Source organism: Trichechus manatus, unplaced genomic scaffold (assembly GCF_000243295.1).
Source record: "Trichechus manatus latirostris isolate Lorelei unplaced genomic scaffold, TriManLat1.0 scaffold00006, whole genome shotgun sequence".
Taxonomy (NCBI): domain Eukaryota; kingdom Metazoa; phylum Chordata; class Mammalia; order Sirenia; family Trichechidae; genus Trichechus; species Trichechus manatus.
In genome coordinates this window covers 2,963,623-2,975,182 of record NW_004443942.1, presented here as the reverse complement: position 1 = coordinate 2,975,182, position 11,560 = coordinate 2,963,623, and the positions used below count along the sequence as shown (strand labels likewise).

The following is an 11,560-nucleotide window of genomic DNA, read 5'->3' as shown; positions in this document are numbered from 1 at the left end:
GACTAAATTGGGAGCATAAATGTAAATGGTTTTTCTGAAATATAAAACACTTATGAAAATATGAGATATCCCAATAGTCTTATGAAGCTAGACAACTCTGCAATTACAAAATGAAACTCTCTGCTCTACAAGTAAAATTCCCTCCCCTTCCTAAAAATAATGATTCCGACCTTTGTGGTTAAATATTAAGTTCAAATGAAGTTGATTTAATAAGTACAATTTAAAAATACTAATGAGGGCGTACAGGAGGCCTATTATTGGGCAAAGATATGAAGATGTTGAAAATTGGTTTAAAACTTTTAGGATCAAATGTTGGCTTCTATTATCAGTTCTAGGATATCGTCGATGCAGTCCTCCAGAAAATTGTGTTGAAGTCTAGGCTTCTGTCAACGCATAAGAGATCTGCTTACATATCGGAAGAAGCTTGAGTCCTTAGTAATCTGCCTTAATTGTGCATCTTCTTGAAGTCATGCATATTTAAGGAAAAAAATGAAAAAGCTGTTCTTGGTTTTGACCACAGATGGGAATTTTCTGTCACTAGCGGTAGCGCATGAAAACATGATCCAATTTTCATTTAGCCATTTCTATGGAGCCTCGAAAGGCTAAAATTCTGCAGACAACGGAACTTACTGTTTAAGACTATCTATACTTTTAATAAATCTCCCCTCCCCCCCCCCCCCAAAAAAAAACTGTATATTTCGATACGCCAGTTTGGAAAAACCAACTCCAGGTCTCCACGACAAAATGGAAGCACACAGCCCTCGCAACCTTTTTCTGTGCAGGTTTTTAAAAAAGGGGGGCGGGTAGAGAACTAAGGCTTAAAACCCCCAAATGCTTCCACTCGCAAAATATTTCAGAGACGGCTGGGAGTCTGGTGCAGGCAAATGGGCGTTCACCCGGAGGAGATGCTACTAGTCAGAGTGCAAAGACAAATGAAGCGCACTCTTTCATTGGGCTGGTTTACGCCGTGGAGACGACCTTTCCCTAGATATTCCTTCACAGTGGCTCTGGACCCCATTTGGGGGTCACCCCAGACGTCGAGGTGGGGTAGGGCCAGAGCAGCGCCCCCAGCGAGCGTCAGCCTCAGACCCCGGCCTAGTGAGGCCAGCGAGGGTCCCTGACACGCCTTTGCAACGGGGTAGGGCAAGGGGGGAGTGAGCTTTCTTCCCAGACTCCAGTGAAAAAACAAGGAAAAGAGGAGGCGTGTAACCTGGGCCTGAGGTGCGGCCTCCGGGAACAAAGAGGTCGTGGAAGCACCAGCATCCGAGGCTCTGCGTGCGCGTTTGGGACACTGCTAGTCCCACAAATCAACCCCGCCAGGGCAAAGCGCCAGTGCTTATAAAAACGCAGATTCATAGATTCCAGTCCATAACAACAGGATCACGAACTCGATCAGATGGCACCTAAAAATCTGCATTTCACACAAGTGCTTCAGCTGATGCGGGTTCAAGGAAGTCAGAAAGCAATCGCCTCAGAGCCGGCAAAGGGTCGGCCTCTCAACTCGCACGAATTCAGTCCAGCCGCTGCAGCTGTGCAGCATCTCAACCGAGCCTGGTCCTTTTCCTTGGTCCCACCCCACTGCTCAGCGCGGATTGGTGGTGGAGAGCAACTCCGGCGCTGATTGGGCAGCGGAAGAGCCGTTCTTGGCAACTGTAGGGTACGGGTGCCCCAGAGTGCTAAATATATCTTCAGACGAGCAACCGCGCCAGCAGCGAATCGGATCATTATGGAGGTGGCATAGGCGATATCCCTGACTTGAGCGCATCAGCCTGTCCCCGAATTCTTCTTTCCTCTGTTTTGTTTTTCATTCCTCTCCTTCTCCCCCCCCCCCCGCCCTCCAGTCCGCGACGACTGGCTCTTGACTCTGTTCAGGCCTCGGTGAAGGTGAGGAGCGGAGCCGCCACCACAGCTTAGTGGTGCGCTCTGAAATGGCCGCTGCCTTGAGTTGTCTAAAATGGCGGCTGCGGGATTAGCTGGGGACCGCGGCGCTGCTCTGCAGCTCAACGGCAACGAAGACCTTTTCTCCGTCGCTGATGGAGATGAAGTAGAAAGATAACGTTGGGTGCGAGACGCTTTCCTGTGTTTTTTAGCGGAGGCGACCGCCCGCGGAAGAAGAAGTCCGAGGCGAGGGTGGGCTCCGACAGGACGCTGTCCCCAGATGTGGCGGTCCGCGGGGCACTGCGCACCAGGGACAAGGAGGAGTTGAGGCATAGCTGACCCGGGCTGCTTATCGGGATGACCATTTAAAAAGGCGTTTAGGTGCTGGCCTTAAAAAGGGCTTTAGGTCCGTAACTACCTGCTGCGTAGTTATTAGTTCCTGGACTGTATTTCTACCCGACCCTTCAAAGCTGGAAGGAACCGCCTTAGAGTGAGGGTGAAAAAATTGTTACCTGTCAGTTTTACCGCAAGGAGAGACAAAAGATGAGGGTTCCCCCCTCCCCATACCTCTTTCAGAGATTAGAATGGAAACTTTACTCCCAAGGGAACCCAGACTCTTTGTTCTCGAGAGATTCGGGGGAAACACCTTCTGAAGAGGTGGGGATGAGGCCCTCCTTCCTGAAAACAAGGCTTCCTTCTTGGCTGTGTCCTCTGGCAGCAAGGGAGAGGGCGCCTAATCTTTTTGATGAACCAGTAACTCCACGAAGTTTTCTGTTGCACTAGCCAAATCCAAATCGGGATGTGGAGAGACAGTCTGCTCTTTTGCTCCTAATAATGGGGAAGTCAGAGTATATGTTGCTGCCAAGTTTAGACCCTTGACTTTCTGGCAGTTGTAACCCATTGTTAATCCATTTCTTTCTGCACTGCCCAACTTTTGGTACTAGTTGTTTTTAGTACTTGGGGAATTAAAAGAGTAGACAGGAAAACACAAGTAATAGCTAGGCATGGGCTCTGCAAACTTTTTGGGTTCTGTTCTTGGTTCTTCATTTACAAGCTATGTTAATTTAGCAGGTGACTTCACCTCACTGTGTTTGTTGGGTTCATATCTAAAGTGGGGTTATTAACAGTCCCTGATACTCACATTTGTTTTGAAGATTAAATAATCTATGTGCGTTACTTAGCACAGTTACTGGCACGTAGTAAACAATGTTCACTAAGTAAACATTAGTAATCTTAGGAGATTGGTTACTGAGAGGACAAAATAGTTATAGCCAAAATGTGTATTTCATGTAACAGTTCCATGTTGATTCAATTCTATTTTAAATTACTTTCAGTGCTTAGTTTTACAGACATTAAGATGTGACTGTATTTTAAAAAATTCAGTTTAGTTTTTGAAAGTTTTTTAAAAATATATTTCTATGAAATTGATTGGGAATGCATCTCAAAACAGTGAAATTGATAGAGTATTAAAAAGGGTGAAAATATTAGCATCTTTTCTATGTTAGGCATCTTCTATTTCAGTCCAATGCCTGCATTGCAGTGAAAAATCAGTTGCACTGCCTGAATCTAAAATATAATGAATGGTCATCTTAGAGGTTTGTGGTTAGTTCTGCTTGTTAGCTCAGTGTCTAATTTTAATGCTTTCTCTCATTCTAGGCTTTTGGTTACTCCCCTTCCCACCCCATCCCTTAATTTTATTCTTTTGAAGAGTCTGCATTTCAAGCTGCCAAGGTGGAGAATGTGATTGCAGAAGAGTGTGCTTCTCATTTAAGGTATCTTACGCTCTAGCTGTTAATAGGAGAACCATTTTGATTCAAGATCTAACGTGAGAATACACAAAGCTTACTCTAGCCAGATCATTAAGTTTAAATCAAAAGTAGCTGTATTTGGAAAGATACTGAATTTGTATGCCCTAATATATAAAGCTGATAGTATTCTTTAAAGGTTCTTAAATTTGCATTAATCTTCCTCTTAATTATGCTTTTTTTTTTTATTATATGAAGCATAAATTTGTTAAGATGAGAGTTTATTTTCTTTAGGTCCTGGTTAAGTCTTCAGCTATGATGGGATGCAGAGTAACCATTAAAAATATACATGACTTTGAATGAGTCTTAATACGGGTAATATAAATATTTATGTAATTTTAAGTCCAGGGAAATAGTAGCTAACTTGGTCTACAGTTTATTTTTCACAGTATTACACAGGACATAGTATTTAGGATACAGTAGACTTCCCTATCTTGCAAAACTTTGAACTGTGTACATGTTTTTAATATAGCTCATCAGAATTGTTGCTAGCCCTGAAGGGAACCTTCAGATGTTTAGTAGTATCAACCGTGAATACACCTCATGGCAGTAGGCATCAGAAAATTAAACGATTCCAAGATACTATATACCATAGAACAAAGTTGGCAAACTGTGGCCCATGCTGTCTCTTGTTGTAAATAAAGTTTTATTGGAACACAGTCATGCCCATTATTTTATTACCTGTGGCTGCTACTACACTACAACTATGTATTTGAGTAGTTGTGACAAAGACTGCATGGCCCACAAAGCCGAAAATGTTTGCTATCTGGCCCTTTACAGAAAAAGTTTGCCAACCACTATCATTTCTCAGCGCATGTTCCTCAAGGTCCCTTCCTTAAAAGTATGCTCAACTCTTCATTATTTCTTAGCCCAATGATTCCCAAATTGTGTTTTATAGAATATTAATAATTCTCTAAGTTAATAAATGTTATGAGAAAAAGATTGATGCTAACAGTAGTTTTTTTTATAAAGTTTATTTTAAAATATTAAGCTTAAGACTGCTAAACTCATTCATATAGCTTTTATTTTTATGTGATAATCTACCTTTAAGAAAAGGTGTGCCATACCTGAGAGTACCAGGAAGTCGCATGAGAGATCACCTGATTCATGAACATAAGATGTTCCATCTGCGCATTGATGCATAAGCAGCATTTACAAATTAACTGATGTGTTGCTGTATATCATCTCTTTGATGATTGCTCGTCTTTTATGTATCCTGTCTTATAATTTCAACACATATGAGATACTCAATGTTTATTCTAAATTAACCATGTTTTGTACCACAAACTCATTGCCCACGGATCTGTTGCTGAAAGAAGGAAGTCTTAAACAAGAGGTAGAATCTTTTTGTTACCAAATTGTGTCTGAATCAAATGATCAAAAGGTTGGAATATTACAAAGTGAAGATGAACAGTTGCAGCCTTCAGTTTCTAAAAAGTCAGAAAGTGAGCTTCCCAGGGTCAAATTTATGTCTAATTCCAATAAAATAACATTTAGTAAGAAACCAAAAAGAAGAAAATATGATGAAAGTTATTTGTCTTTTGGATTTACTTACTTTGGAAATAGAGATGCACCTCATGCTCAGTGTGTGTTATGTAAGAAAATTTTATCAAATAGCTCTTTAGCCCCTAGTAAGCTTCGAAGACATTTGGAAACTAAACATGCTGCATATAAAGACAAAGACATAAGCTTTTTCAAGCAACATCTTGATTCACCTGAAAATAGTAAACCCGCAGCACCTAAAATCGTCAATACAGATAATGAAAGTGCTACAGAGGCATCATACAACGTAAGTTACCATATAGCACTGAGTGGAGAGGCTCATACTATTGGAGAATTGCTTATCAAGCCATGTGCAAAAGATGTAGTGATGCGGATGTTTGATGAACAATATAGTAAAAAAATAGATGCAGTACAGCTATCAAACAGTACTGTTGCACGTCGAATTAAGGATCTAGCTGCTGACATCGAAGAAGAGCTTGTTTGCAGACTGAAAATTTGTGATGGGTTTTCACTGCAGTTAGATGAATCAGCTGATGTTTCAGGACTGGCTGTGCTACTTGTGTTTGTTCGTTACAGGTTTAATAGGTCTATTGAGGAAGACCTACTCTTATGTGAATCTTTGCAAAGTAATGCTACTGGTGCGGAAATATTCAACTGCATCAACAGTTTTATGCAGAAACATGAAATCGAGTGGGAAAAATGTATTGATGTTTGTAGTGATGCTTCTAGGGCAATGGATGGAAAAATAGCTGAGGCTGTCACCCTTATAAAATACGTGGCACCCGAAAGCACCAGTAGTCACTGCCTATTATACAGACATGCGCTGGCAGTTAAAATAATGCCTACATCTCTGAAAAATGTGCTAGATCAGGCAGTACAAATCATTAATTATATTAAAGCCCGACCACATCAATCCAGACTACTAAAAATTTTATGTGAAGAAATGGGTGCTCAGCACACAGCACTTCTTCTAAATACAGAAGTGAGGTGGCTTTCCCGGGGTAAAGTTCTTGTAAGACTTCTTGAGCTTCGTCGTGAACTATTGGTTTTCATGGATTCAGCTTTTCGACTGTCTGATTGTTTAACAAATTCATCTTGGCTACTAAGACTTGCATATCTTGCAGATATTTTTACTAAATTAAATGAGGTTAATTTGTCAATGCAAGGAAAGAATGTGACCGTTTTTACAGTATTTGATAAAATGTCATCATTGTTAAGAAAATTGGAATTTTGGGCCTCATCTGTAGAAGAAGAAAACTTTGATTGTTTCCCTACACTCAGTGACTTTTTGACTGAAATTAATTCTACAGTTGATAAAGATATTTGCAGTGCCATTGTGCAGCATCTAAGGGGCTTGCGATCTACTCTGTTAAAATATTTTCCTGTTACAAATGACAGTAATGCTTGGGTTAGGAATCCATTTACAGTAACTGTCAAACCAGTCTCATTAATAGCACGAGACTATGAGAGCCTGATTGATTTAACATCTGATTCTCAAGTGAAACAAAATTTCAGTGAACTTTCACTAAATGATTTTTGGAGTAGCCTAATTCAGGAGTATCCAAGCATTGCAAGACGTGCAGTTCGTGTTCTTCTTCCTTTTGCTACAATGCACCTGTGTGAAACAGGATTTTCATATTATGCTGCAACAAAAACAAAATACAGGAAAAGACTTGATGCTGCACCTCATATGCGGATCCGGCTTAGCAACATTACACCTAATATTAAGCGGATATGTGATAAAAAGACACAAAAACACTGTTCTCATTAAAATTGGGGGGTTTTGCATGTCTCTTGATAACCAAATGTAAGATGAAAATAAAAGATGATTTACTTCAGTTCCAGTATTTTGAGGTTTCTTTAAATAAAATGATTCAAATATTTTATACTTCTTAGATTTATAAGAAAGCCAGAGACTCAAAAACTTAACACATACTGTGTTATTGTTGGTATTTCTTCTCTACATTGTAATTTGAAAGGATTCTATGGTCATAACCATAGGAAATGCACAAGATAATGTCCTAGTTCCTTAGCATATCTCGTCAAGATCTGATCCCTATGTCTTTCTAGCCATGTGTAACCTGAATCCCCCCAGTAACATGGAACTTCTTGCCATTCCCTAAACATATCACACACTTTCATTCTTTCAGGTCTCAAAAAACTATTCCTTTCCCATTTTGCTTCCTGACAAATTTCACCTTTCTACCCTTTGACTTAACTTATCGTAGATACTTTCATTCTCTATATCTTTCTATTTTAATCCTGTCACGCTGTATTTGCTTTTGTGTCTGTCTCTACTGTTGAACTTAATGGTGGTATCATGACTCCAGTATTATTGGACTAACGTTTTTAAGGGTCTTTTCCAGCTGTGTCTCCATTATCTGGCACGAGGCATTACTAAAGTAGATGCTCAATAAAGGAATAAATGTTGAGGAAGGTGGACCAACAAAAATGGAGTAGAAGTTTTCTACTATTCACTTGGCGTGGTGGCTTGTGCTTGCATACTCTGTATGTGGACAGAATTCTGCACTTTTTGGTTTTGTCGCAGTTATTCTGATTAGCATTGAACGTGGCAGTCGTGCAGAAGTCAGTGAGGAATGTCACAGCTTTGATTTAGTTTGAACTGTTGAGGGAGAAGGAGGGAAGTATGAAAAACAATTTTCAGAGATTTTGTTTCTTTCTCAATTCCTGTCTAGATTTTTGCAAATTCCATATCCTTTAGTCTAAATTAATGATGTTTTACTATACTTAAAGATGATTAAAATTACAGTAATTGAAATCCCTATCAATTTATTCTTGGAACACTATAAAAGACTTCTGACTGACTTTCCTGCCCAAGGTTCCTCTTCCTATGTCACATCACACAACACAGGTCACCAACTCATTGTTCTTTAAATGTTTCAGTTGTGCTAATCCAATCCTGTAGTCAAGAGCTACCATAAATAGCTATTACTTATTTAATGTTACTTATTCAAACTTATCTTCCATGTTGAGGAGTAGGAGTGCCTCCCCTCAGGCAAAGTGTAGAGTGACTAGATTGAGGTACCTGCTCCACTACTACTAGTTATTTAACCTTGGACAATTTAACCTTCCTTAGCCTCAGTTATCTGTAAAATTATAATTACGCCTTCTTTAAAGGGTTATTGTGAAGATTAAATGAGAATATATAAAATTAACAGCGGGTCATCAGGAATAGGTATGCAGTACATATTAGTGTCCTCTCATACCCAACCATGTCCTAGTTAAACTTGTCTCCTCAGTCTGAGGTTTTTTTTATTCTCTGGTGAGTCATCAGCTGTCCAGTCCATAAGAACCTATCCTAACCTAAGGCAGCAAATTAAGGATTTCTAGCCTCTCCCCCCCGACCCTTTTTCTTATTTGTGATCTTAACTATGCACGTATTTCTTATGTCCGGTGCTTTACTATATACTTTGTATGTTCTGGTGGTGCAGTAGTTAAGAACATGGCTGCTGACCAAAAGGTCTACAGTTCAAATCCGCCATCCGCTCCTTGGAAACTATGGGGTAATTCTACTCTGTCCTATCAGGTCGCTATGAGTCGGAATCGACTAGACAGCAGTAGGTTTGTTTTTTTGTTTATTTTTTGTGTGTTATCAGTAATCTCTACAGCAATTCTGTGGGGTTAGGTAATTGTTGGACTTGCCTGAGATCACACAATAAATAGAATTTAATTTAAAATGGTTCTTTTCCAAAGACCATACCTTGTCTAGTAACTGCCTTTCAAACTTTTCCTAAGAGCATCAAGACAGTGATTTGGGAGTATAGCCTAAAACTCCCTACTAAAATCTGGACATTGTTTTGAAATCTTGTGTTTTCAGAAGTCTTCCAAAATTGGAAGTCTGCTTCAAAGACTGAGTGCTGCTTATTTTAATATAAAAATACAGATTAAAATTGCTATCAAGTAAAATTCTCCAAAAAGATGCGTCGTAATTTCTTACACGTGAAACAGTCAACTAATCCCATAATTAAATGTACCCTAGTTTGAGAAGCGTGTACAATGTTAAAATATCTGTATCTGACTTATACCTAAAGTCTGATAGCTAGACTCATTATGTGATTCCTGAACCTGACCCTTTATTAGGTCATCTGCCCAGGATGTCAGCCTCTTGAGATGTGAGACCTCTCTTGCTTTCCAATCCTTGTCCTCCAACCTCCTCTGAGAGTCTAGTTTCCTGCATTTACTGGGGATCCTGCTGTCTGCTGCTATCCTCCTTAATTCTGACCCTACCCAACTTTTTCTTGGTTCTTGATACTGACTGCGCACCTGCTCTAAAACCTATCAGATTAACCTATAGCAACAATGGATGACTAGTGAAAATAACTTTCAGCATCTGGAGGTGGTTTTGGTACCTGCTTGACGATAAGCAAGTGTAGTTCCAGGCAGCAACTTCTAGGTTGTCCTAACCTGTAGTTGCAAGAACCATGACTGAATCCCAAAAGAGAAGATTCTTTTCCTTTGTTTAAACCCTACCTACCCTTCAGAATGGGCCCATTCCTTAAATAAAACCAAAGCAAACCAAGCTAAGTCTTGAGCACTGTGAGCCTCTCTTTCTTGTGTACTTCCAAAGCCCTTTGGTTTTCATTCTGCCATTGCATCCCTAAGGCTCCCCATACTAGAGGCAGCATTGGTAGAGCTAGAGGTGAGCCTCTTACAAAAACAAAAGTAAACTCTTTAAGGAAGAAAGGAGTGGTGTTTCACTTAAGATATTTGAGGACTAAGTGTTATTTTCATGGTACCCTCAAATGACAGCTACCCTTTTTCCTGTGTATGAAAAGGAAAGTTCCTCTTACGTGTCCAACTCAAAAGGACTTCCCCACTTTTAGTTCCTATGTTTCAAGTAATTGAAATTACCTTGATTTCTTAATGAGGATTGTTTCAGATCAGTCTTACCATAAATTATAAACTCTTTGTAGCTAAGACTTCTACTTCTTCTGAGCCATTCATAGAACTTAAATTTCCTAGCTCAAAAAGTGAGTTACTAAGTTATTAGGTGAAATAAAATTTGTACTATAACATGAAAATTAGCTTTAAAATCCTTGGCCTCACTTAGATAAGGCAGTAACTAGTCTTTGCCTTTCAAAGACTTAAAAAGCATCATTTCTTTAAATAATAAACTCACTTGTTGCATTAAAAATGTGATTTTACTCCCCAAGGTATAACTCACCTACAACTCTTGAAAGAACCCATCAGCTATGTAAATCTAGGTGCCTCTGGAACTTATGCATGTTTGTTATCTACTTTCATTTTTTAAGTTGGTATAACTGCACTGTTAATTAGTACAGTGGAAAGAATTCCGAAGTAAGTCGAGAGATTTATGTTCTGCAACTAATTAACTGCCTTAGATAAGTTCATCCTCCTTTGTAGGCATTAGTTTCTTGTTTTATTATATGAGTGAGGTTGAACTAGAATGAGCCTAAAATCTTTATCAGATATGATCAAATTTTAAACCTCTAAATAAAAATTAAGATGATAGAATGTATTCAGTTATTTGAAATACCTATATATGAGGTTTTTTCTTAGAAGTCAAGTTTTTTCAAGCAGTTGTTTACCATAATACTTTCTACCAACCAAATGATAAAATTTATTAATTGTCCAATTGTGTATACTTAATGAAAGGAATAAAGTGGTTTTTGGGGCGGAAGATGTACTTTGAAATTTAGAAAAGATGGGAGGAGACATAAGATGTTTGGTTATGACTGTGTTGGAATTCAGTGTAGATTAAATTGTAATTACAAAGTGTTAGGCTGGCTGCAGTGGAAATTGTTGGCCATCTCTCTAGTACCTATTTTCCTCTCCCAAACTGTACCCTTATTTTCTTGAGGCATCCATTCTTCCCCTACATAATCTGTGTGCTTAAGAGTAAGCTATCCCGTCTCCAGCTTGTTTTGTCTAAGACCGTAGTTCTCAAATGTTTTTTTGGCTGCAACCCACAATAAAAATAGATTTTACATTGTGATCCAGATGTGTATGTGTACACCAAAGTGTCACAGAACAACACTAACCACTTTATAGTGCAGTCTCAAACTGTATGTATTCCATTTAATATTTTAAATGATGTTTGGGACCCACAAATTAATTTCATGATCCATTCTTGGGTCATGACCCACTGTTTGAAAAACACTGGTGAGTGCAACGTCATTGCCTTTATAAAAATTGTTGGGGAATCTAGATCTAAGCCAACGAAGGCGTAATATTACTCTGGCCACAAATTGGTTCAGGAATAACAGGTGACCCAATTCAAGCCAGTGAAAAGCAAGAGCAAAATTACGGGGGCTTTGAGAAGATGTTTCCTCGTTCTTAAGAAGAACAGATAAAGTATCCTGCATACAAGTGAGACCTGGAATTGCCGCAGT

The 11,560-nt window shown here is 39.2% G+C and overlaps 1 protein-coding gene across 2 annotated transcripts; it reads left to right on the top strand.

Annotated features, from left to right (window-relative positions):
* The first annotated feature begins 1,875 nt into the window (after positions 1 to 1,875).
* Positions 1,876 to 7,121, top strand: ZBED5 (zinc finger BED-type containing 5). 2 transcript variants are annotated; one of them, XM_023737247.1, is made up of 2 exons: positions 1,876 to 3,650; positions 4,735 to 7,121. In XM_023737247.1, exon 2 carries the CDS (start codon positions 4,876 to 4,878, stop codon positions 6,955 to 6,957), a length of 2,082 nt encoding a protein of 693 aa, XP_023593015.1. In that variant the 5' UTR covers positions 1,876 to 3,650; positions 4,735 to 4,875; the 3' UTR covers positions 6,958 to 7,121. The 2 variants fall into 2 exon arrangements, with proteins under 2 accessions (XP_023593015.1, XP_023593014.1); XM_023737246.1 differs by having other exon boundaries at positions 1,876 to 2,062; positions 3,535 to 7,024.
* The last annotated feature ends 4,439 nt before the right edge of the window (positions 7,122 to 11,560 follow it).

What these genes read in the sequence shown, in the direction of transcription:
- ZBED5 (XM_023737247.1), top strand. Translation starts at nt 4,876, where the DNA reads ATGATTGCTCGTCTTTTATGTATCCTGTCTTATAATTTCAACACATAT.